Here is a 25,815-nt window from a genome sequence, read left to right as displayed (position 1 = left end):
AGTATTTGTTAAAAAAGGACTAAACAGACAAACCATACCATGTTTTTCTGAGCTAATCACTTTGAGCTCTCCATAATAAACAGACCTGAGACTTTATCCGACTGTTGGTCAGAAAGCAAATATGTGTATTTCCCAAAATGAGGAACTACATACTTAAAAGCATCTGGCAAAAATATCAGTGCAGTGCTTTTCAACATGAATGTTGTGCAAAATTTAAAAAGTACAGTACTGTGCAAAAGACTTGGTTCCCTTTGTTTCTTTATATTTTCCTTCCAAGGAGCCAGATTTTGTTGTAATTTTAAAGTGATCTTGAGCAATAGTTATCGAGTGTTTCTGGACATTTTTCTTTGGCTTCTTTTTTACCGATTTTCAGTCCAGTGCTTGTACCTTCAAGGTTCAAGGTTCAAGGTTCTTCATTTGTCACATGCGTAGTTATACAAGTATAACACACAGTGAAATGTAACCTGACACGCTCCTTGACATGAGCAAAAATGGGGGGGGGGGGGGGGGGGGGGTAGAGGAAGAACATTATATATATATATATAGTATATACATTGGGTGAATGTGCAGTAGTAGCACCTGTACCTGACCATTTTCAGAGTAATGCTTTTTAGGGAACAAACATAATTAGCTCCCATTTCTTTAGTCGAATTGATGAAAAAACAAAAATAACACAGTTTGATAGACATAAAACAGTATTTTTGCAGCAGCAAGAGTCCAAAAATACAAAGAGCAATTAGCCAAAGGTATCTACAGCAGATGAACAGTATCTGAAAGTCCTTACCTTAAGAAGTATGGGGGGGAAATCCAGAAAAGACCTGACACAGGACTTGAGAGATGCATCTCGTCCTTCAGTTGATTATTCTACTGTTCACTGAAGCTTCATCAGAAATATTCCCAGCGGTTTGCATCAAGAAGAAGGGAAACAAGGGGAAGGGGCTGAGGTATACCAATTTACATAAATCTAGCCTGAAAGTTGCAACAGGTCTGATGGAGAGATGAATGTAAAATCTTTGGTTCAAGTATAAATATGTACAGAGGAGACTGGATATATGCCTCTGTCATGGTTTGGGACTGAATTTCAGCCAGTGGCTTTCAGGATCTTGTTAGAGTTGATGGAACTATGAACACAGAAAAGGACCGTCAGATTTTGATCCACCATATGTTACGGTTTGGAAAAAGTGAGGCTGGCAAAAGCATGGTAAAAACATACCTGGATAGAAAAACAGACAATGAAACACCATCAGTCATGGATTGGCCAGTCATGAATCGTATTGACGTAGAAGGGTGCAATAGAAATATTCAAAGAAGAGCTAAAATGTCCTTCAAGAAACTTGGAGAACTATTTCTGAAGACTACTTCAAGAAATCACAAGAAAGCTACCTGATAGAGTTAAGACTTTAGTGAAGAATAGTTGGTCTAACCAAATACTGACTTTCTGGTTTTGCCTTATATACTGTGTTTCCATGCATGGTTGAATATATAATCCAATAAAGCATTGCACCTATTTCCAGTTTTCCTAGCGAAATATAAAGGTTGAGGGGTTACTCAAGACATTTGCACAGAATTGTATTTAGAGGAATGTCACAACAGCAGGAAGGAATGCCAGTTTGTGTTAGTCAGAAAATGTCAAGGGACTGTTGTTGTTGTTATCCCCAAACAGTATTTGAAATAAACAACATCTAAAATGTGATTCAAGCCAAAATGAATCCAGCTCTGGATTATTTTAGCTTGAGTCTTTTCATTATTCAAAATAAGAGGAAATCCTTCAGAGACAGGAAGGTTTCCCTTTTGTGTAATAAAGATCCAAAATGTTATGCCAAAAACAATCTGGAATGTGGTAAACAATATAGGGGCACGCACTACCCGCATGACACACGTGTGACTACGGGGTCTTGGCGTGGCTGGAAGTTCATCATAGTAGAGTCATGCAAACCCCAGGGAGCGATGGGCTTAGTTTAGCACCTACAGGGAGTTGTACAAACACGATAGTATCCAGGTTGCACTGTGGTAAATGCCTGCCTGGCACAACACAAGCCCCATTTGGCATACTCAGGCGTATTACACATCAGTTCAAAAAAGCTGTGCATGCCTTCCTATATATTGTTAATGACTAACGAATCAGAGAAAAGCAGCCAAAATATTCATAAACACAGGAAATTGTATTCAATCTAACAACAAAATCACTTGGGAGGCAATGGAGTCGAGGTCAGTGTAATATTGTTGATCATAGGAAGCTCGTCTCAGAGTGTTAACAATGACCAAACAAACAGAGGTGGGTCTGCAGTTGGACGCTTCGGATCAGGACAGCAACAAGTACAAGTGGGGCTTTCCTACAATCGAGTGGAGCTCCGGGGCCTGCTTCAAAACATGAAACAAGCGCTTCGAGCTGCCAGAATCCTTTTCAATACCCTGAGGTTTTTGCAAAGGAAAAAATTCCAATCGAGTATACCTTTGTTCCTTTGTTCATGTTCTCAAGTGTTCTTCTGGGAGCCCATAGGTGAACTGAGGGTGTTCTTTATCCAGGGTGTGACTGCAACCACAAAAGGTAGTTCCCATCTTAGACACATGTATAGATTATCAAAACAGCAAATTAACCCAGCCAGAAGAGGAATATGACAAAAGCATGTTAACAATACATTTCCCATGGAATGTCGGGTGATGCAAGAGATGTGTTTATGACTTTGCATCTCTCAAATCCTGAAGAAGCAATAAAATAAGTAAATAGAATATTAAATAGTATAAAGCATAAAACTAACACTGGGGTTAGATATACTAAATTGAATTATAGTGTTTACATTCATAGTTTTTCACTGATGGATTTCGACATATTGTGCTGTTTTAGGAGCGTCTTTTGGCATTCTCTAGTTTTTTCTTGATTAGCCGCCCAGAGACAATAGGACATTTATTTTAAATCATGTTCTTCTAAAGTGAATCTTAATCTTAATTGATTCATTTCAAAAGAACACAACTTGATTAAAAGATCACACCGAGCTGTTCTATCAGTACAGAGCTGCTTAATTCATTTCCGGGAACACCAGAGAGGCGTTACATGGAGTCTAGTGACACCTGGCGGTGTAGACAATACACTACACTACACAAAAGGCTAGTGGTAAGTGGAGTTACATGTGCTCTTAGCAGAGGGGTTATGCTATGAAGGAACCTTTGCACAGCCAGGTTTTCTTTGCCTAAACTGGCTCGACAAAACTTCGAAGTCCAGTTGGAGATACGGTATCACCGTTATGAACTTTCTCTGTTAAGAAAGACTTTCTGTTGCATTTTTTTTTTTCATTGGGGCAGAAAAAGATTAATGCTGCCTAAAATACTTTGGATTTACCGAGGGGTAAAATAAACAGTTTAATTCAAATTATGTTATTCTCAATGCTGTTGTTTATTTTAAGGAGATTGCTGCACATGGCAGCTCTGAAACTTCAAATTTATACATTCAAACATCGCTGTTAATATAGTTTAATAAAGGAGATGTGGAAACTGCTTCAATTTGTCGCCATATGAAGATGAAATTGATTTTACTGATTGAACAGGTGTTCTTTGTGTGTTCTGTATTAACAAAGAAAAAGAAAGAGAGGAGGATGGATGGAGGACAGCTGGAGTCTGGAATCTGGAAGTACAGAGAATTACCACGGAGGAAATGAGGGCAGCTAAGAAGAGCTATGAGGATGAAGAGAGGAAAACTTGTTGGTACAGATGACAGAACTATAGAGGTATGGGAGATGTCTAGGAGAGAGGGCAGCTGGCTTTATAATGGAGTGAAGTGTGGTGCTGATTTTCAAGAACAAGGGTGATGTGCTGTAGGAATTACAAAGGGATAAAGTTGTTAAGGACTTTGCTGATAACAGAGGCTTGCAAAGAACACAACAGATGTGATGTTTGTTTAAGAGTGTTGATGGGGAAGTACAGGAGTTTGCTCCAAGTCAGGAGTTTCACTACAAATCTAGATATCAAAGATATTGTGACAAAGGAGGGATTGTGGTACTGTATGACGAAGTCAGGAGTGGCAGAGACATATTTGAGGGTGGTGCAGGCCATGTAAGAGAACAACAAGACACTAATGAGGTGTGTGGTAGGACTGAGAAATGGGTTCAAGGTGGGAGTGGGATTACTTGTCCACAAGTAAGGAGGAGAGTGCAACCACGGTGGTTTGGGTGGAAATAAATGTCAGGGCTGATATGTGACAAGGAAGATTTACAAGACGATGGATCATCTGCCTCGAGGCAGATGACGTTCTCCACAGCTTGTCCAGATGCTTTCACATCTTTCACAGGTGCTCAGGGTGTACCTGCTGTCATCTGTGAAAAGCACAGTGGTGCCAGTGGTGGATCTAACAATCCCACTATTCTATGGCAAATTCCAATCAGGCTCAGGCTCTTGAGACTGCACTGGAAGACACAGCGAACCTTCTGGAACGTGTCATATTAATGTGTCATCCTGGAGGAGTTGGACTACCTGTGCAACCTTTGCAATTCCAAGTATCGCCTTATGCTACCAGTAGTTACAGATGAAGACGGTAAAGAAAAAAAATGTCAGTGACCTCCACTTGTCAAACCATTCCTGTTTTGGGCATTGTCTGTTTGTTGCTGCTCTAATGCATCTGCTTTGAATTTCATTAACACCAAAGCAGCTGAAACTGCTAGTCTGCTATTTAGCTGACCAGATGAGTATCACAGAGGTTTAATTGACTGTATGCATTTTTGAACAGTGTATAAGTAGGCTAGAGTGTAAGTGCCATCATATACACCTATCTTCAATTAAACCACAACCCACAGGAGCTAAACAAACAAATAACCGAAATACGTGACTAATACGTGACTAAATTTAAGCCGTTGTACATCAATAAGGATAAATACCAATCAAGAGTATCAAAACAACAAACGAACCTTTGATTGGTGTATAAGCTGAGGACTTAACCAATCAGAATGCACCTCAACTAAAGGGAACCCACCGATTGGTTTGTTGTCACGCGTGCCCCGTGAACGTTGAATCCTGCTGTTTGGGGACGAGCAGTGCAGGCGGTGTTGTGACAAGGTGAGTTAGCTTTTCATTGTCGTATCCCTAAAACATTGTAATAACACGCTGTTTGTGTTTGTGTTCACACACACAGAGCGGGTCTTTAACGTGTGAGCAGCACAGTGTAACTATAACGGTAGCTACTTACGAAACACACGTACGTGCAGCGTCAGTTTTGTAACTGTTCCCTTCAGATGTCAGCTGTGGCTATCGGCCTCTGTCTGTGAAATATTTCTCCCAAAACTAAGGTTTTTAAGAAGATGCGTTAAAGGGATAACACAGTAATTCCTTCACCTGGCGCTTGATCAGCTAACAGGGAAATGTGGTGCATTAAAGGACACAAACTGCTTTTGCTGTCACGTTAGAAAGTGATATTGTAACCTTGTAAACAGGCTGTTTAACCGTAACCGTATTAGGCTACACAAGCATATATATTTTTTACTTTAAATAAATAATTTTAACTGGTGACAAGTTGTTTATTTTGATGATTTAAATCTTTTCTTTTATTTCCTGCTCGTATTTGTTTGTCCTGTACATTTTTCTTTAAATATCTGCCTTTTCTTATTAAGGGCAAAATATAACCAGTATAATGGAAAACGAATTCCCACCAGAGCCCAACAGTGCCAAAAAAGGAAGGGCAATGATTGCTTTGGACGATGACAATGATGATGAAGTTCTCAGGTATGAAGAAAACAAAGTAAATAAGCAGCAATTTATCTTTGCTGCTATTTTGTCATTCAGATAAACGGCTAAGTGTTCTTTTGTGTTGCCCTTCCTGTCCGTTTCTGCTTCACCAAGTCCAACAGACCTGTCTGAGCTGTTGGCCGAGGGGACCAAGGAGGCCCACGACAGAGCAGAGAACTGCCAGTTTGTAAAAGATTTCCTCAGGGGACGCATTAAAAGAGAGCTGTTTAAGGTTTGATTTTTCACTATATAAAGGCAAGAATTAAGGCAGCTAAAGTTGTGAACCAGTGAAAGTAATGAACTACTGTACACAGGAGAGCGTCACACAAAGGTCTTCAGTTTGACCCTGTATATTGAAAGTGCTTAGAGACATAGGCCTACATTTGGTGTTGTCAGTGTGATAAAGTCTCGATCTATGCTTTGCCTTGGTTCTAAGGCATGATCAGAAAAATGCTGCCAAAGAAACTGGCAAAATGTGAGCTGTCTGGAACATCAGTTTATCAAATAAAATCATATTTCACCATTTAACTGTATATTATGTCTAACAGTTTCTGCTAGATGAAACACTTTATGTCTGACTCTGACCCACTTATTCTCCCCTCTTTCCTCCCTCTGCTGTCAGAGAGGCACAGCAGCTCTATATTTTGTCTACTCGGCTATGGAGGAGGAGATTGAGAAGAACAAAGACCATCATCATATCGCTCCAATCTATTTCCCCGTAGAGCTGCACCGGCGTGAGGCCCTGGCCCAGGACCTTGAGTATTTCTATGGAGAAGACTGGGAAAACCAGGTCAGTAGGAAGCATATGGAGGATAAATATGTCAGTCCCAGAGAATGCTGGTCTTTTCTGGCACTTAAGTTATGATTATACAGGTATCATCATCCCAAAAGCTGTATTTAATCAACTGGACTTTCACAGTTGTTCTCTCTCTTCAGATTAGCCTCTCTGCAGGCACCAAGCCTTATGTGGACCGCATCCATGAGGTGGGGGAGAAGGACCCAGTGTTGTTAGTGGCCCACTCCTACACCCGCTACATGGGTGATCTCTCAGGTGGACAGATCCTTAAGAAAGTGGCACAGAGGGCTTTAAAGCTCCCCTCAACAGGAGAAGGTCTCAATTTCTACCAGTTTGAGGGAATCCACAGTCACAAAGGCTTCAAGCAGCTTTACCGAAGCAGGATGAATGAGCTGGAACTGGACGCTGAGACCAAAGACAGGATTGTGGAAGAATCTAATCAGGCTTTTGGCTTCAACATGATGGTGAGGAAACTGCTTATAGGAATTATACAATGTACAGCAATTTGCAAAAAGGTGCATTGTTTGAAAGATAAATTTAAAGTTAATAAATATTTAATTTTATTATTTACAAAAAGGTATTCACAGAACTTGAAGAGCTTGGAAAGACTATCAAAGAGGAGGTCCAAGATGCAGGGTTTGGACACAGTCATGCAGAGATGATGGAGGGTGGAGATATCAACAAGTGTCCATATTATGCAGCTAAAATGGGTAAGAAATGCATCCCCTTTACTGTATTTATGAAATTTTGTTTCTTGCATTTCATTCTGCAGATAGAAAGTTAAAAATTTGGTGCTCAGTTTGATAATAGTTTATAGACTTGCCTTTAAAAGATTGGACAGTGTCATCATGGACTTCAGTTAAAAGGGATCCTTTTAACTGTGGGATGTCTGAGTGCAAAGTGTCAGACCATTCATAGCTACAAAGTTACATGAAGTACCTAATTCAATTATCCTGTTTTTTTCCCTCCTTTTTTCTGTGTTCTCATCTTCATGTCTCCTCTGAACAGCTGTTAGTGGAAATCCTACGCATGCGTGCCAGTTAGCCATGACACTTCTCAGACATCCGCCCTGCCAGGTGGTTCTGGCTGCCTGGATGGCCGCCCTGGCTGGGTTTACTGCCTGGTACTTTATGTGACACAGCTTTCTACTTCAGAAACAGCTTATGTCGGTGAAAGAGCTTTTGCAGTGATGCAGTTGTTTGAAAAGCTATTTTATGATGCATGCACTTTGAGTTAAGCGACACTTTATGGATGTAGAAATATTAAATGCATACTCTTCTGTTATGTTATTAAAATGTTTTTGAACAGTTTTAGTGTTAAGGACTCTTATGAGAGTTGAACACTTGAGGCAAAGTAACCAACCAAGAGAGGACCTTGGTCAGGGAGGACTGTAAATATGCAATAGATTCTAAAAACATGTTTCCACTTTGTTATGGTGGAGTTTTTATTGTATACATTTAAAGATAAATACAGTAAGGTGTGCAAAGACAAAGGAAGAAAAATCTGTTTGAATTCCTTCTGAAGCAACTCAACATTAAAATATTTTGTGAACTAATTCTGTTCTTTGACTTTTTATTGGTCAATTGAAATGTTTAAAGATTTTTTTTCTTTCTAATATAAATCGTTTCTTCAACATTTGCATCTGCTATGTTAAAATTCACCAATACTTTGTATGGATCAATTTCAAATCATGTTCTGTGACATGAAAAACATGAAGGAAGAGAAACAAACAAACAAACAAATGTATAAAAGCAAGAGAAAGCCAACAATCCACCCCAAAGGCACATACTGATGAGTCAGATTAAACTGAGTGAGTGCTTATAAATCACGTATTGCGAGTGTTTCTATTGAGTTGATAGGATTGCTGCTGATGTGTAGAATTCACTGGAAACATCTCTGCAGAGTTTTAGGCTGAGAAAGTTCTTACAAATGAGTGTAACTGAAGACATTTGGATTTGAAGTGGACACAAATTTTAATGTTCATGTTTTTTTTACCTGAAACACCTGTTGTCAAAACGATCTCTACACACTTAACAGCTTTTGTGGAGCGTTCACTAACTGTGTATCAGGTGCACAAGAAGCCTTCATTAAGCAGGATGTAACTAAGCTTTGAGCTCAATCGTCATGGTCAAACTGACGGGAATGTTTTTGGAGTTTTGAAGGTTTTTGATGCAAAAAGATCCCTAAAGTTCAAACAATTCATTTTGCACACACCATGAATTTTTAAACCGTTTTTGGAAATTTGTTTCCCCCTTACACAATGAGAAATGAATTCAGCATATGCATTATTTCAGTTTTCATTAAAGATCTTGAGTTCTTGCAAGCACGAGACACACTTCTCCAAACTTTTCTGAAGTCAGCGATTTTAAAGGATTGCATTTTTGTCATTTCATTTCACCCTGAGACTGAAGCAGATTGGTCTGCTTTTCACCAATATCCATTTACTTTGTCTACATTTAGTCCTTCTGAAACACAAAACATGTCGTGTTTTTCATCCACCATCACATTCACCAGACAAACTGTGCCTCTCTTCTGCTCTGTTCTAATATTATGAATACAATCGTTATCCAAATGATTTGCAAATTTCATGATTGTTTAATTTTTGTCACAGTACAAAAAATAATCCAATCAATCTGGAACTGTCAAGATATGTCAGTCTGGACCGAAGTGGTTAACCAACGTTACATTCACAGACCTCCACATGTGGCTAGCTCTGCTAACGCTGCAATTTTGAACTTCTAGACAAACTAAAATCGGTCCAGGTCCATAATAACAGCGTGAAAGCTGTTCTTTCATGAGACACGTAGAGTCACATGTTTTTTGTTTTGTCTTTTTCAAAGAGGAAATAAAAAGCTTTGTGAAGCTGTGGCCATATGTGGCAATATTTCCATGATACATGTTTGTGCAGTGCTTTTCTACTGTTTCTGAGAACTTGGAAAACATTTATAAAAGCTCTTTATCTATGATACACACGCCTTCATATTTGCAAATCACTTTGACATGAGCCAAGAAACCTGGATCAAATCACCAGCTGGTAGTTAACCCGCTCTACTTCTATTTCTGGATGTCAGAAAACATCTTAACCAAGATAGAACTGAAAACTCACAGGTTCTTAAAAACTCAGCAAGAGAAACTGGTCCCAAAGTGACATTTCTTTGAACCAAACCTGAGGCAAAATGTGTGAATAATTCCCTGTTTCTACAGCCAGGATGCCCCAACCCTAGCCCAGTCAAAAACAATGTTGAAGAATACTTTCTTTAATGCATTTTACACAATAACAGAGTTTTTAGGTTTACACTTTAACCTAACACACAAAAAAAAAATCAACATCAGGAGGGGACAAATTCTTTGGAGCTTGCAGCAAAAAGGACATGTGGTGTCTGACCTGTGGAGCTATCCTATCATGGTCTGATGATGCAACATGACTATTCGGACAATGTTAGGCCAATCTCACCTGATCTTTTATTTCAGCTGCATACATAGTCACCATTTAGTAAACAACTGTTAACCTACCACAGTCCAGATTTTTTTTTTTTAATGCAATCTTAGTTCTCAACCTTAATTAAGATTAAAAAAATAATAATAATAATAAACCAGTAATTTATCAACTGTGGATGATTCAGATCTATGTCAGCTAAAATATCTTAGATATAAAATATAACAGCAAGCGTCCTCCACTGTATAATGTGTTTTCATTTAGAATATTGTTCATGGACAATAGATGCATCTCTTAATATGTTATGTTTTCATAATACTATTCAGAATACCTCACATTTTTTTTCTAAACAAATAATCATTTTAAACTTCCAAACACCTTTTTAAAAGCTTGTTCATCCACCACACGTCCAAAATGAGTAGAGAAATACAGAGTCTCCTGACTGCTGTATCTCTTAAATTTCAGTATGGTCTCATTTACGGAGTCCCCTGTGTCTCCAATGGTCATGACATCTGACACCGGCAGGTACATATCGTGGCGCTTTCCCCAGAAAGTGAGGTGGGACACTTTGAGGGTGGTCTGAGACGGATCCAGATACATCATTCCCACCACCCTTCTGAAGAAGTAACTGGCAGTATACAGCATAGCACCAGCAAACAGAGCTATCCCTGTCGTGTAGCTGACAAGAAAGGTGGAGGCAGCTCCCTGAAAGTAGAGGACGTACACCGGGGGCAAGATGACCACAGTTATTGCAGTTTGGAGGAGTTTGAGCCTGGACACAGCTCTAAGGAGCTTAATGTATGGCAGGGTGTAAATCATAGTGTACTTCTCTGTGGACACATCCGAGTATTTAACAAAGGCTGTGATTTTGGGGATAACAGGTCCATGTAGGTGTTGCTGAATTGGCCTGAGACTTGGTGAACAAGGCTGCAAACTGGAAGGTGTTCGAGCTGCGGGCAGACTTGATCCTCTGGTGAAGGACAGGACGTGGGGAGTTAATCTGCACCGGAGAAGTGACCTGATCTGTAGAAAGATAAATGACATAAAACAGATAAATTCAACATGACATGTTTGGAGACAAAACTGTTATTATGTTGATGATATAGAATATAGAATATTTGATTAGCTAACATCTATGAGAACAAACTGACTACACCACTTAATAAAATAACTCCTGGATCAGCCAACTGATGCATCAAAAATTAACTTTAACACAAACCAAGACAAAACGTACACAAACACCTTAGACTAGATCCCCGTTAACAAAATAACTTTAAAAAATAAGTTTAAAAAAACTGCAAATTCTCTGTCAGTATTTCCTAACATAGTTCATCAATACTGTACATATGGTCTTTAACAATAAAGCTGACTTTGATCTTGCAAACCTTCCCCGTCACTCTTGCTGCTATCCTCCCGTCATATATCACCTCTGGCCTTCATCTCCACCCACTCCACCCTGTCTGTACTCTCTACTTCACTTATTTTGTGCACTGTACGTTGTTATTGCAGTAATATACAAAATATAATATTGTGCAGTTGCTTAAAAAAATACAAGTGGTATACCCAGACGAACACTTGCAGTATATGTACAGCAGCTGTTGTGTAGCCGCTGTGTGGAATAAAACAACCTGAAGGTGCACATGTCTTGACTGAGCTGTCACCAATGACTGTAGAAAACACACAGCCCTGGCACAGCACTAATGACCTTCTGTGGCTAAAAATTAATCTTACTGATAATAAAAGTCAATGCTGGATAAGAGTTTGGATATAAAACGAGGCTTACCATGATCAGAGACCGGCTAAATGAAAGAAAAATGCAAAAACAAGAAAGATGGATCACCAAATGATATGAATGGGAGCTAACAGGAAGCAGTTATGCGGTGCAACCCGGATGTGCTCACCTTTAACGTCTCGGGGGTTTTTTGTTAATGTTTATTTAACTTTTTTTTTTATGTTGTTCCGAGACATCCTGTGAGAAAGCTGTCAATCATCGCTCTGTGACAGCTCAGTAAGAATAATAATTACAATTTTATTATAATTTTGAATACATCAAATTCATTTTGAGGATGTTAGCTTAAATGCGGAAGCATCCACCGGGAAGCGTAAATCAGCAGTTCTCTTCGAGTCACGGGGACTGTCTCTCGGTAATGAGTGTTTTATCGCCGGGCAAAACATGTTCTTATCTCATTTAGGTCGTTTAAAGAAACTAAAATTAGGACAGTAAACGTCCCACACCTTAAATGCGGAACATTTCCTGCCAGGTGCTATCTTCTGCTGTGGGACAGGTGGAGAAGACAAAAAGAGGACAACGATGCTCCAGCTAGGAGATGAAGCCACGCTGTACTCCCTTATCTTCGTGGGGATCCTGCTGGGGACCCGAAGCCCGGTGTGGACAGTGATCATCACCGCCTCCCTCTATCTCTTTCTAGCAATGTTCCGCTTCCCACAGGTACCGTCCAGCCGAACCCAGAAGGTACTCCACCCAGTCAAGGGCACGGCGGGCACGGGCAAGGTGTCGGTGATCGCTCACCGGGGCGGCGGGCACGATGCACCGGAGAACACGATAGCATCTATCTTAGAGGTGAGAGAATGAGGTGGGGAGGGTTTTGGAGCGATTATCCTTCATTTGCCCTTTTTTGTTATGGCCGTGGTTGCAAGGGGAACTACTGCGACGTCTTTAACTTCTGGTATTCACGCCCAGTTTGTATCTGGACAACTTACCAGCACAGAGAACATGCATTTTAAGGCCACCACTCTTCCAGCAGCACCTTGTATCACAATGTTATCAGCCAGTTCCCAACTAGCCAGCCTCGTTTAACTAATCTGCATGTTGAGATAAAGTAAAGATGTGTGAGTAATAATTAATCTAATAGCATCTGGATATGAGTAGTCCCATGTATTGGTTTTAATTTATACAAATAAAGATACCGAATACAGACCACATGCTTATATCAGGTGTATATGAGGTGCGAGTGTTCTGAGCCAGAAATTTGCAAGTCAAAAATACACCTGCTAGTGCTTTTTAGTGTACAGACTTTGTTGCAATGGTGTACACTTTCGAAGAGTATTTCTTAACTGTGATATACCCCCATTTATAGGTCAACACATAGAGAACAGATATACTCAGTTTGCTAGTCAAGTAAAATTTTCTTCAGATGGATCATGGCTTTATGGCTAATTTTGTTGTATAGTAGTTGCAAATTAAGCTGCAAAGTTCATAAGGAAGGTAGGAATGACTTTTGGGTTTTAGGGCAGATTTGTGATCACCAACTCCATCTGAAAAAACATCAAGTGCAGACAAAAATTGTCTGTTCTGTTGTAGGCCAGTAAGAATGGGGCGACTGGTGTGGAATTGGACCTGGAGTTCTCAGCAGATGGCGTCCCAATACTGATGCATGATGAGACCGTGGACCGAACCACCAGTGGGTCAGGATTCCTCAGCAAGATGAAAATGTCAGAGCTGGCTAAACTGGATGCAGCTGCTAAACATCGACTCAGGTAAGAAAGAAGCGTATAGTCAGGAAGGCGCAAACAAAGCACACGGTAGTGAGGTGCTTTAATGTGATACAGGTTCTTCCACACTAATATACTAGCAGGTTTAAACATCCACTGAAATAAGGTAATTTTCCCCTTGAAGGGAGGACGTATGTAATCCGCTCAGTTTGTCTGTTTGTTAGCGGTCTAGCGTACACAGAAGCCACAACACAAGATTTAATTTTTAATTTTATTTTGATCAATTTGAGGTTACAAGGTTACACCAAATGTGAAATTCAGTAAAAACTTTGTTATCCACAATTTATAATCTGTCTTTAAACTTTAAAGCAATATACAAGGCATTGTTAGAAATGAGTACCTAGGTGGTCGAGCATTTCACCTTGGCCTTCACTGCGCATGGAGAGAGCTGTACAACACAGTTTTTTTTTTTTTCAATGTGACGCCATATGATGTCACAATGACGGCATAAAGTTTTGCAAAATCACACACTGGATGATTATATCTTATCTTAAAGTTGTTACAGCTTATCAATGCCAAAGCTTTCAGCCAGTTCTGCTCCAATCATATGGGTAAAGATAACAAAATACACAGATTCTAGTGTGTAATGTTTCAAGGTCAAAAGTCAGGGTCACACAAATAAGAAAATATTTCAGTTTCTACTGGATCATATCCAACGTTTAAAGTAATATATTAGTCACTGGGGGGCGTATGCATTTTTTAAACTTTAACTTAAATGACTTTACAATAACACAGAAATATAAAAATTATATACTACCATATTAACAATGCTCACTATTCCAACCAATTTGTGCACTGTACCACTGGCAGCAAAACACCCCCGGAGCATGATGCTACCTACCACCATGCTTGACAGATAGTACAGTGTTCTTAGGTTTGAAAGCTTCTCCGTCACTCCTACAAACACATCTCTTGGCATTGTAACCAAAGAGCTCAATCTTTGTCTAATCAGACCATAAAACTTTTGTTTTGAAGGCTTTTGGTTTATCCATGTGGACAGCTGCAAATTGCAGTTGAGCTTGAAGGTGTCAATTTTGGAGCAGTGTCTTCTTTCTTAGTCAGCTCCCTCTCAGTCTATGCTTCACTGTGACACTGGTATTCCAGCAGTTTCCAGTTCATGACAGGTTTGAGCCTCAGTGGTTCCTGGGTTATTTCCTCTCATCTAAGATGGACTGTGTGTGTCTTTGTCCAGACCTTGGCAAAGTGGTTACACATCTGAATAATTCATGCTTATGTATAAGCGTTTTAAACAAATAATTTCAGACTCTTAACAAGAAGTTCATAGGTTTTTGCTTACACAAACCCCAAATTAACCCATTTACACACATGTTCAAATAATACTTTCTCTATGACAGTTTGATTGTGCTGTGTTAGATAAACACTATTTTGCCCGAGGACGGCATGTAGATTGGATGTGCCAAGGATCAAATATCTAACTGAAAGATATAGCCCAGGGAAATATCGGAGCAGGTAAACGGCGGAGAACCGGAAACTTATGCTAGATAAGAGTGAACGAGTATATAAGTGACTTTGGCAAACTGTGTAGTGAGACATATGAAAGATCACTGGCACAATATAAAAAGAAATCCAGTTAAAACGAGCCTTACTTGTTTTATTTCCACCAGGGACAAGTTTGCAGGAGAGAAGATCCCCACCCTGGAGGAGGCAGTGGAGGAATGCATCAAACTGCAGCTAACCATCTACTTTGATGTCAAAGGTCATCCAGATGAGGTAACGCCAACAAAACTGCCTGCATAACTGAGAGATTGCACATCATCATCGTCACAGTTTGCCCGTGTTGATTTTAGTGATGGCTTGATACAAACTGATCACAAGTCTGCCATTTCTACTTTTTTATTCATTACCAATAGAATGGCACTATAATACATGTCACCACTCTATTAGTTACACAAAACTAATCATTAAAATTAGTTGTGGCAAGCCAGAGTCATACCGGGGAATATCCAGAGAAGAGAAACACTACTAACGCTGACGCACTTTAAGACGTCCAGAACACATGTTCCAGGTTTGTCTGTACTCAAACAAATAACAAACCCCTAAAACGCACACGGACACACACACACACACAACTTCTCACAGATTGAGGACAGCACCACTGATAAGCAATGTTTTGTTTGTGTGGTAACATTGTGCATGCTGTTAGACGTTCCTTGTTTGTTTGCTCTTTAACAACCAAATGTAACTTTGTTTGTGTTGGCAACATAAAAACTGAGCCAGGGGCAGTAGTCTCTTAGCTTAAAGTTAGGGTATTCACTCAACTCCTTAAGTGCAGCATTTGCACGTTTTTAAGGAAGGGAAAGCTGCAGTTGTGGTTGGAGGCTCACGTACTGACATTTATGATTTGCGGGCCCGTATGCCTGTGCATACACAGCTGCTAGTTACCACCTAGTGGTCGGAGAGGAACACCCACAAGCAAAAACATTAAATCTGCAAACAGCTGAATGACCTACGATAACCATTTGTTTCTTCTTCCTACTCAGGCAGCCGCAGCTCTAAAGGAATTGTATAAGAAATATCCGGTCCTCTACAACAGCAGCATTGTCTGCTCCTTCGAGCCCAAAGTCATCTACAGGGTAAGACGGCTCATATCTGAAGAGTTTAAAGCTTAGTTCATGTCAGTAAACACACTATTTTTTCAGGGGGGATTTTTCTCTGTGGTTTTCTTCATACGATCTAGTCAAACTAGAGGAAAATTACAATTTAGAAGAAAATACACCGAGGTAAACTAATATGTAGTATAAAGAATCAAATTCCAGACATGAAGAGTTTCTGGTGACTGTCAGGTCACGTAGCACCGTTTGTTCCCAAAGGGGTAATTTCAACGCTGCAATTACACACCCTTAAAAAGTACAAAAGATAAAGATGCACAAAGTTCAGACAGTTTGGCTGCACACAGTGAAACAAAAAAAACACAAGAAGAAATGTAGAAACAAGTTTGTGTGGGTCAGCTTATCTTATTTATCCTACATTAATTAACTTCTGCTATAAACTAGAAGTTCAAAGTTCTCTATACATGATTATGAACCCTGACCACTTTCAGAACTTTTATTTTATTTTATTTTTTTTAAACTTGCAGCACATTGGCAACGTGGTTAACGCTGTTGCCTCATAGTATGAAGGTCCTGGGTCCAAATCAAGCATTTGGCCCGGGCCTTTCTGTGTGGAGTTGGCATTTTCTTCCCATGTCTCTGTGGGTTCTCTCTGAGTACTCTGGCTTCCTACCATAGTTTTTGGGGTAGGTTAATTTCTGATTCTAAATTGGCCGTAGGTGTGGATGTAAGTATGCCTCTGTGTTAGCAGTGCGACAGGCTGGAGACCTGTCCAGGGTGTGCAGGGTGGCAGCCGTTACAGGCTCCAGCCGCTCCGCAACCCTGAGTAGGATAAGCGGATATCTGTGTGTTACACTTTGCACCTCCTAGACACATTTAGGTGATGGATTGCAAGACTAATTAAACAGTATGAGCACACAGCTCTTAGTGCCTTAGCTCTTGGTTCCTATTTTCATTCATTTGTTACCAATTAAAGTGAACGCTAAGATGACCTGACATCAGCTGACATGTGGCTCAAAGTAGTTTACAGTTTTAATTGTAGTTATTTTTGCACAGTCTAAGAGTTAAGTTAAAAACGTATTGTAATAAATAGTGTTGACTCAGAAAGAGTGGGGAAACAAATACACAAATTGCTTTCTAACAAAACAGCATGCTAATGTTCACCAACACTTTGTGTCTAGATGAGACAGAGTGACCCAGATGTGGTCACGGCACTGACCCACCGGCCTTGGAGCCTGAGCCGGTTCGGGGACGGTGCCCCACGTTTTTCATCGCTGTGGAAACATCACTGGATGACTGTCATGGACATCTTGTTGGACTGGGCACACCATAATGTTTTGTGGAAGCTCTGTGGCGTTTCGGCGTTCCTGATACAGAAGAACTTTGTCTCACAGTGAGTTTTGTAGCTGGAACATACAGTGATATATTCTATATATGCGTTAGATTTCATTAGAATACAGATGTGTTAGAGGTACATTTCAATGGCACTGCTAACTGTCTTATTCCATGCTCGGGTTTATTGTTGTGGATCATCAATAGGAGGAAATCTAAACATTACATATATTTGTATATATTAAGTATCTCACTTTTACATTTATTTTTTTTAAGTTATACCAAAAAAGTTATCGTTGCTTTGTACTCATCCTTAAAAAGTTCTTTTTGGGTCATTCAGACCAGATGAACATCACTCACCGATTGTGTGTCCTGTCTGCAGGGACTATGTGCAGTACTGGGCCCAGAGGGGTGTCGAGGTTGTAGCCTGGACCGTCAACACACAAGTAGAGAAGGAGTATTACCAGGAGGTGCTAAAAGTCAACTACATCACAGACAGCATGGTGGAAGACTGTGACCCTCATTACTGACGTACACATAAATCCACTCCACAAAATGTTGGCATTTATTAAAGATAAAAGAAACTGTCACCCATATGTAAGCTCAAGCAAGAGATCATATACTCCTTTTATTTCCAAGAAGACTGTTTTTCTATGGGTGTATGTTTCCTGAAGAATTTTAACTGGGCGCCATAACAAAATACAAAGTAACAGATTTTATTACGACTAAATCACTTTAATAATGAATAATGATGAACTCGCCTGTTATATTTACAGACTTGTTAATGCAAGGTGCTGGTAATATGTGTCTATAATAGACCTGCAGCAACATGATGTATTCATCCACTCAGGACTACATTGGGGGTTTTGGGGGGGGGGGGTTTGTTTGTTTGTTTGTTTTTTGTATGTTTGTCATGTTAGTTGTGTTTATACAGTCTTTCAGATAATGCAGAGCACTGTGTGCACTTTTTACTCACTAAAATCTGAAGAAATCTACCTTGAGATGATTTTTTTTTTTTTTTTTGTCATTTATGACATGTGAATACTACTTATTAAAGAAACATACATAAATGCTTTATAGAGCAGCATAGACAAACTAATAATAAGTAGGCTTGGTGATTACTTATGTTGTTAATGTATGGAGAAAACAAACTTTTGTACTGTACTGTATATGAAACCACAAGGACATTTATGAGGGATCAATTGTGGCACAAATACACGAATGGAGTTAATGCATGGCTTTGTGTAAGGCTCGAGTGTTACCAATAACACAGTGCCTGTTTTTAAAGAGTAAACCATTTTTTAGCAGTATGACAGTTTTGTAACTGCTTTACTTGAATGGGTAAAAACTAAAGTTAGACGTTGCTTGATGTTGCTGTTTGTCTGGAAAATCAACCTCGTGCTTTTGCATTTCATATATGCTGAATGTAAAGTAAGCTGGCTTTACTTTTTTTCATCCCTAAACTTGAGTGTAGAATTTCAAAATGTAAATTACACAATTTGGTGTTGCCGTAAGGCTTTAAATGACTTTAATAAGCCTGACTGATTCTAGATTTTTGGGGCTAATGACTGCCAGATTTTGGTGGTCACCACATTCTAGTATCTGATGATATCATTATATCTATACACTGTAGATATTACTGTACAACAGAGGTGGACAATTAATTTTCCTAGGTGGACATATTAGAAACTGGAACGGTTTTGGAGGTAAAATAGATATAAAATTTTTACTCAACCATAAAATCTATTTTTACTAATCAAATTGCTCCAAATAACAGGAAAATGCATCAACAGTTTAAAGTAAGGTGACACGGACTCTCTTGTGAATAACTACTTGATTTTTTATTTTTATTTCTTTGTAATAGTTGTGGGAATGTAGAGCTGCTTGGCAGACTGAAAATGTTGGTCTGTCATGTTCTGTGTCGTTATGTGACGGCTCTGGACACTAAAATGGATCAATAAAGGTGAACGGTTTGAGCTGATATCTTGCATCGCATCATTCAGTAAACACAACTGTTGATTATTAGCTTTTGGGCCTGCAGAGTCAGACGATTGACCCAGATAGCGCAGATGAATGGGGGTTGAGTGAGAAGTGTAGTGTTGGATATCACCCTGGTTAAGCCTGTCTGAGCCGCTTCTTGTCCCGGCTGATCTTCAGTTGCTAAATGCAGAATTTCAGCTCAGGCAGTTTGGAGGCACTCAGCTAATTTTTATCTGAGCAAAAGAATCAGTTTACCTGCGTGTTTAAAAAAAAAAGAAAAAGAAAGAAATGTTAGATTTCAGGTAGAAATTATCAAAGGATAACAATGACGATAAGTCCCCAGAGAGATTATGGTGAGTGCCAAAAGCTGATTTAAAAACTAAAGCCCTATCCTTGTTAATAGAGGTTTTTTTTTAATGCTCACAATTGGTCAAACATTCGTAATAATTGTCTAATAAATATTTTTGAAGTGTGTAACCAAACCTTCAAACTGCACCAAAATGTAAGTTTCCTGTCAGCTTTCTTTATTACTGTCAAAGCGCCTGGAGATCTGCGAATTTGGTTTAATAGGTGAAAGGTGAGCGCTTCGCGGCTCCTAAAACCCGGCCTGAGGGGCGTTTAGTGACGTCACGCACAGGCGGACTAACCAGAAGTAAATAGAAACAACGCGACCGGAAACACAGCAGCTCCGACTTCAAAATAAAAGGCTTTTCAAAGTGTGGAAAATTTTTAAGATCCCTAGAAATGAATGCAATTAATTAATCGCAAGGTTAGGAAACAGTATGTAAATATTAAGTTTAACACAACAAAAATATACTTAAAATAGCATGAAGCTCAGTGAACTAGAAAACAATGAAAAATAAATCTTAAAAAGGTCAAACCTAATCTGAAATAACTATACAATAAAGTAAAAGTATACTAAAGAATAAAGTATAAGTATAATAAGTATAGTAAAAGTCTAATATGCATGTACATTTAAACTCTAAATTCACCATTAAATAATAATGGACTATGTAATAAAAAAGTGAATAATAAAAATAATGGAAAGGTGTTGTTGTGTGTAAATCCTAACTATGTATAATTTATGTTGTTATTATAACTAATTCCAACTTAATTAAAACTATTAATTAATTTAAACTATGATACGTTTTATTCATTTTGTTAAAGTAATACAAAAGAGAATAATTAAATGGAAAATCTAAAATAAAATACAGTGCTGTGCAAAACTTTATTTTACTTCCAAGGACCCAGGTTTTCTTGTAATTATTATTTACAATTTGTGTCTTTTTTCTTTTTCTTTTGTGGTCCTGAGCAATACTTCTCGGGGCTTTTTTAGATCTTTTCTTTGGATAGTGGCACCTCCTTGACTCATTTTCAGTGAATAACCAATTCTAGAGGGATGTTTGATGAGAAGAAGACAAAACGCAAACAGAAACACTTGAAAACAACTGCTTATGGAACATGACAAGAAGCCCAATGACCACAAGAAGTCAGACACTAGAGGAGTATATCCCTAGAAGTCCATGCTCTGTTTGGTCCAGATCTTTACAACATTAGGCTGGGTTTTTAATGTTGTGGCTAATCAGTGTTTAAGTGCATAGTATTTGTAGCTGCATGATAATCAATAGTATATAACTGTGTCGTTTTTAATGTGATATAAAAGTACATATGGTGTCACCTCAAGATTGTGCTTATCATATTTTAAATGGTGCTTCAGTTTAAAGTAGCTGTAGGCTTGTATACTCCAAAATTAGTTTTATTTTGAAATGTTCAGGCGGAAGCCCTGTTCTGCATTTGGACTTGCTTGACGCTAGCCCAGCATGCTCGCTTTCAGTCCTGAAGAGAATAAAGTGTGCAGTGCCCTTGTAACCTGTCAGAAATCAGAGGTGGTACAGTCGGTTCCGGAGCACCAGCAGATGAGAGAGGGTAGGAGTGTCCGGCTTAGAGTGTCACAATTCAGGGACGTCAGGAAGCTTGCCCCCGGCTCCCATTAATGATCCCCGGCATGTGGAACTGCGTTCTCCTTGAATGACCTACACACAACCTATTGCACGAGTCCTGGACGTCGTTTCATCTCAGTTGAACCACCTGCCGGAGAGGAGCTGCAGCGGGCGGTCTACACAGCGGGCAACAAGTCGAAGCGAGTCTCTGGCAGGCCTCGAGCTGACTGTGGAGCAGCTGACCTGGACAACAATCATTTCGGGGGGCAGCCTCAGAAGGACCGGACAAGAGCTACAAGTTTCAGAGTCAGCGTTCAATGCTTGAGGCCGACAATTAAGGAGAAGGGGCAGTGCAGAATTTCTCGAGGGTATCGGCGTTCACATGATGTACACAATCACCAGAGGTCCCAGCAAACTCGTTACACAACGGAGGACAGGTGAGTGAATGTGGCCATTACCTAACGCGTGATGCAATGTAACGTCAGGCTGCTTTTGGCTCAAGAAAGCGAAAGTTTCGGGGTTGTTTCGTAAGGTGACATGTTTGAGTGCTGGGTTACATCGAGTCTACAAACGCGTAATTTTTCCGTTTTTGCCCCAGGTAACACTCAGCAGGTCGAGAGCAAGTTCGGCGACTTGAAACTGAAGCCGACGTCCTGGATCACGTCAAAGTGAGTATGTTTACTTTGTGTTTTTATTTAATGTTTACCTTTTTTTTTTTTTTTTTTTTTTTTTGAGGGTTGCTTTGGGCGTGCTGCTGTTTGAGCAGCGCGAGCTCAAAATACTTTCCACGTGGACCGCGAGCGCGATCATATAACACGTAGGTTGGTTCCATTATCGGACACAACTTCTCTGGCGGCCCGTCAGTTTCTCGGGCCAATCAGAGGCGCCATTAGTTGAGGTGTGACACTGCATGGTGTAGCCGAGAGCTCTGCTACCTGAGGGGCCAACCCACCTCGCCTGCTGTGATTTATTAAGGTGTAGAAATATAAAGAAAATAATATAAAGAAAAGCCTAAATCTAGCCTTGATTGAAACTTCATCTACAAATGGCAAAACTAACTTAATGTACTGAGATAGTTATGGTGGACTAACCAATACAAAGCTGCAGTCTCCAAAATGTCCAGGAAAAAATTGACCACTCTAAGAAAACCTTCTTGTGTGAAAGTGTGCAAGACTTAGATTTACACTTAGATTTGCACTAATATATAACACCCCACCTTCAAGAAAACACCAAGTAGGTAATGGATGCCCTTTTCAGCTCATGTTCACCCTGCCCATGAAGAACCAAGTCAGTCTGTCCTGTCATAATCAAAGTGGCCACACCTTCACCAAGTAATCCAAGCTGCTAAATGAACATAAGACTTTTACTCTCACTTTGTAACGTGACTCCTGTGACTGTCTTCATCCAAAAAGCCGCTCCTCTGCAATTAGCTCTTGTGTTTTCTCCTTAGCTCTCCTCCTCCAAAGATCGTGTTCAATCGCCTCAACGGGAAACGGTACCACAGTGCGGCCGCACAGAAGTCTGAAAGCCCAGTGGAGGGATTCACTCCTGCACACGAGGAGAATGTCCGATTTGTATACGAAGGTGAGGATAAGGGGACCAATAGATGGGTGGTGATGTAAGTCAGAGTGCAAAGTGAGCCCTCCAAGACAAAAAGTCAGATCTTTATCTGAAAGGGGAGGTGGTATTAGTTACTAGAGTAGCTTTACATGATTCATAGTTTATAATGAGCCTTTTCAACCTAGGGTACTAGTGTAGCCCTTCAGTTCATCTCTTAAACCATTGTAGCTCCAGTTCCTCTTCTTTTTAAGACCTCTTAATACTTCCTATTGGCGGCCTCTCACAAAAGTTTGCACAGCAAGTGGTGGACCTGCGGTGCTCAGAGGCAGAGCTGTCTGCCTGAGGGGATCATACTGGGGCTTTCCACTCTGTCTGAAACCAAGCAGTTTAGAGCCCAAGCTTTTTGGTACTTGTACAATCAGTGATCTCACTTTTTTGACACTTTGGTCATCTTTAATAAGCGTCTTTAATAGGCTGATGATAATTTGGAAATCAGATGATCTTCTGCAATACACGTCCTCCTCTGCATAAGAAGCTTTGGATATACAGATGTGCAAAATTGTAATATTTACTGTTTGTATTTTTACCGTGTTGGTAAATTTCTCTTCATATGCTTAGGTTCAGAATTTATATCCTTTTATATCCTAAGGTAGTTTTCAGTAATGTTGGGTGTTGTTTTGCAAACTAATAACCCTTTTTTTTTTTTTTTTTTTTAAATGACAAATACCTGGACTACTGCAAAAATTCAACTAGTTGTCAGTAGGTCTCAGACGAGTGCTGCTTCTAGTCAGTAAACCCTAACAATGAGTTAAGTCCAGGCCCTGCAACATTCACCCCCGTCTTGGAAGATTGTCCAGCATACCTCAGCGCCGGCCAGTATTTCATGCCGTGCTCGGATTGAATGATTTGTGGAGCTGAATCAGCATGAGCCAGCTATCTGTGTTACTCTTGGGCTGCTGCCAGTAAAGACTGCTCTGTGGCGTCCTTTTGTGACCACAAAGTTCAGCGCTTCACTTTTGTTCTCTGCTCAGACACAAGGAGGAACCGCTCTCACGCTCTGTCGAGTTGTTCGAAGAGAGAAAACCTCCTGCGGTTTATTCCAGTTGAACATGTTCACACAAAAAAGATAAAAATTGTAACAAATGTAACCTGCAGACATGATTAGAAAGCGTTTTATGCACCCGCATGCACACGTTCAACTGGTTTATTGTTTAACATCCTTAAAGCCGTTAGACATTAAATGTTTGGCTGACTATTGGAGCTCCAAGTAAGCAGAAGACATGTCCACAGAAACTAAACCTTGAGATTTATCTTGATTATTAAATGGAAAAACCTTCACCCTCAGCTGATAAACACAATCCGCCTACCAGACCAGTCCTCTCAAGGTTTGCAGCCTTCAAATGAATTTAGATAAATAGTGGTCAGAGCTGTGTAGATGTGCCCTTGAGCTCAGCTGCTGGTTGAAGATTTATTTTTATTTTTAGTGTCTTTTTGTATGAGTTCAAAGATTACAGGAAAAAATACACCAGTGTATCCATCCAACATCCAAATGGTAATTACAACTCCACGCGTGTGTGACTGTTTGCAGTGTGGCAGGAGGTGGAGCAGAAGCTGGAGGACGGCGGCAGAGGGGAGCTGGCTGGCAGCCAAGGGCCCGTTCAGTACTCCGAGAAGACCCCGAGTGCTGCGATGAAGAGTAAGTTCCCATGACTTTTAAAATGCCTCCAGTCATTTAGAAACTAACGTGACCACACTCATTTAATGTAATCTTACCGTATGTCTTTATGGCATCCTAACAGATAAACCTCTTCCTACTCATTAAGCTGCTCAGCTTTTGAACCTGTAATCTATGCATTTATTATGTCTGGGCCTTTAAACCCCTGAACCGATTGGCTATTTTCATCTCTCTGAATGAACAGCATGCAAGGCAGAGGGCAACTGTTGTAATAGTATTGCTTTAATTTTTAACCTCCTTTAATTTGAGAACCTGGCTATTCCAGATAAACCAGCCGTGACGACCAAATGTAGAGCACACACCTACCTGCCTCTTCCGCTTTCCTTTGTGTATCGCTACCCCGAAAAGCTTAAACCAAACCGGTTTCTAATCCTGAATTCTTTAGAATGTGAAGAAAAAAATATTATTATATATTTTTTATTTTTAAGAACACCGAAAGCTTTTCAAATCTGAGAAATTAACAACATTACAAAAGGAGCTCTCCATTCAAGTGAAGGACAATGAATCGATTAAAGAGGCAGGCTGGAATTCTTCAGCTGTTAATGTAACATTTTGTTCACGTGTAGAAAACGTACTTGCTCATTTGATTCAATCTGAAGTTAAGCTTTCGTCTCTTGTCTCTCCTGCCGTCCTCCCCTCTGTGCAGACTTTGTGCCCATAGACCTGGAGGAGTGGTGGGCTCAGCGCTTCCTTGCCAACATTGCCAACCTCTCATGACTGTGATGAGGCATCGAGCCGGGACGAGGAGATGCACCGCGCTGATGCATCCGGAACTTGCCACACGGGTGGAAAGGAGGCGAGCCCGTCTTTGGGATCTGTAGCGTTGTGTCTAATTTGGAATGTGATTTGATGCCTCGTGCTTCACAACTGCTGTCGAGAAACCTGAGTGCACAACGATGCAAACACAGCGACCTGACTGGGAACTCTTGACAGCATTGACTTTATGTTGTGCTGCTCTAACGGATCTCTCTCTCTCTCTCCCCCTCTCTCTCTCTACTTGAATGATGTATCAGAAGCTATGAGATCTTCCCCTTGTTCAACAACCTGCTTCCTTTCTCAAGTGTGTTCAGCTCTGCGAGCATCTTGGTTAATCTTTGGATAAGGAAAAACAAAAAAAAACACACAAAATGCCTTTTCAACAACTTCTGTGAGATTGCATTTCTTTGCGCTTAACTGGCTCATATTTTGTTGTTGCAACACATAACACCTGACTGTTGTGCAATACAACACACTGAAGATTAACT

The 25,815-nt window shown here is 40.0% G+C and overlaps 4 protein-coding genes across 5 annotated transcripts; 3 read left to right on the top strand and 1 right to left on the bottom strand.

Moving 5' to 3' along the window:
• Window positions 1-4,929: 4,929 nt before the first annotated feature.
• hmox2a (heme oxygenase 2a) lies at window positions 4,930-8,053 on the top strand. Its single transcript, XM_080881085.1, has 7 exons — window positions 4,930-5,043; window positions 5,595-5,706; window positions 5,824-5,941; window positions 6,332-6,499; window positions 6,646-6,969; window positions 7,083-7,215; window positions 7,514-8,053. Exons 2-7 carry the CDS (start codon window positions 5,615-5,617, stop codon window positions 7,639-7,641), a joined length of 963 nt encoding a protein of 320 aa, XP_080737211.1. The 5' UTR covers window positions 4,930-5,043; window positions 5,595-5,614; the 3' UTR covers window positions 7,642-8,053.
• Window positions 8,054-8,604: 551 nt separating this feature from the next.
• On the bottom strand, window positions 8,605-11,831 carry tmem186 (transmembrane protein 186). Its single transcript, XM_080880723.1, has 2 exons — window positions 11,725-11,831; window positions 8,605-10,964 (listed from the first exon to the last, which is right to left on the bottom strand). The coding sequence occupies exons 1-2, from the start codon at window positions 11,725-11,727 to the stop codon at window positions 10,299-10,301; spliced, it is 669 nt and encodes a 222-aa protein (XP_080736849.1). The 5' UTR covers window positions 11,728-11,831; the 3' UTR covers window positions 8,605-10,298.
• An 8-nt stretch (window positions 11,832-11,839) lies between these two features.
• Window positions 11,840-18,218, top strand: gde1 (glycerophosphodiester phosphodiesterase 1). Of its 2 annotated transcripts, none has more exons than XM_080880722.1 (7): window positions 11,840-11,949; window positions 12,203-12,522; window positions 13,264-13,439; window positions 15,080-15,185; window positions 15,956-16,048; window positions 17,206-17,417; window positions 17,739-18,218. In XM_080880722.1, the coding sequence occupies exons 2-7, from the start codon at window positions 12,253-12,255 to the stop codon at window positions 17,884-17,886; spliced, it is 1,005 nt and encodes a 334-aa protein (XP_080736848.1). In that variant the 5' UTR covers window positions 11,840-11,949; window positions 12,203-12,252; the 3' UTR covers window positions 17,887-18,218. The 2 variants fall into 2 exon arrangements, with proteins under 2 accessions (XP_080736848.1, XP_080736847.1); XM_080880721.1 differs by lacking the exon at window positions 11,840-11,949 and adding an exon at window positions 11,950-12,085.
• Window positions 18,219-21,134: 2,916 nt separating this feature from the next.
• mcrip2 (MAPK regulated corepressor interacting protein 2) lies at window positions 21,135-25,739 on the top strand. Its single transcript, XM_080879732.1, has 5 exons — window positions 21,135-21,713; window positions 21,875-21,944; window positions 22,727-22,860; window positions 24,425-24,532; window positions 25,218-25,739. Exons 1-5 carry the CDS (start codon window positions 21,659-21,661, stop codon window positions 25,286-25,288), a joined length of 438 nt encoding a protein of 145 aa, XP_080735858.1. The 5' UTR covers window positions 21,135-21,658; the 3' UTR covers window positions 25,289-25,739.
• The last annotated feature ends 76 nt before the right edge of the window (window positions 25,740-25,815 follow it).

Source organism: Rhamphochromis sp. 'chilingali', assembly GCF_963969265.1.
Source record: "Rhamphochromis sp. 'chilingali' genome assembly, chromosome: 4".
Taxonomy (NCBI): Eukaryota; Metazoa; Chordata; class Actinopteri; order Cichliformes; family Cichlidae; genus Rhamphochromis; species Rhamphochromis sp. 'chilingali'.
Note: the sequence above shows the minus strand (reverse complement) of the source record. Positions and strands in the feature narration are given on the sequence as shown.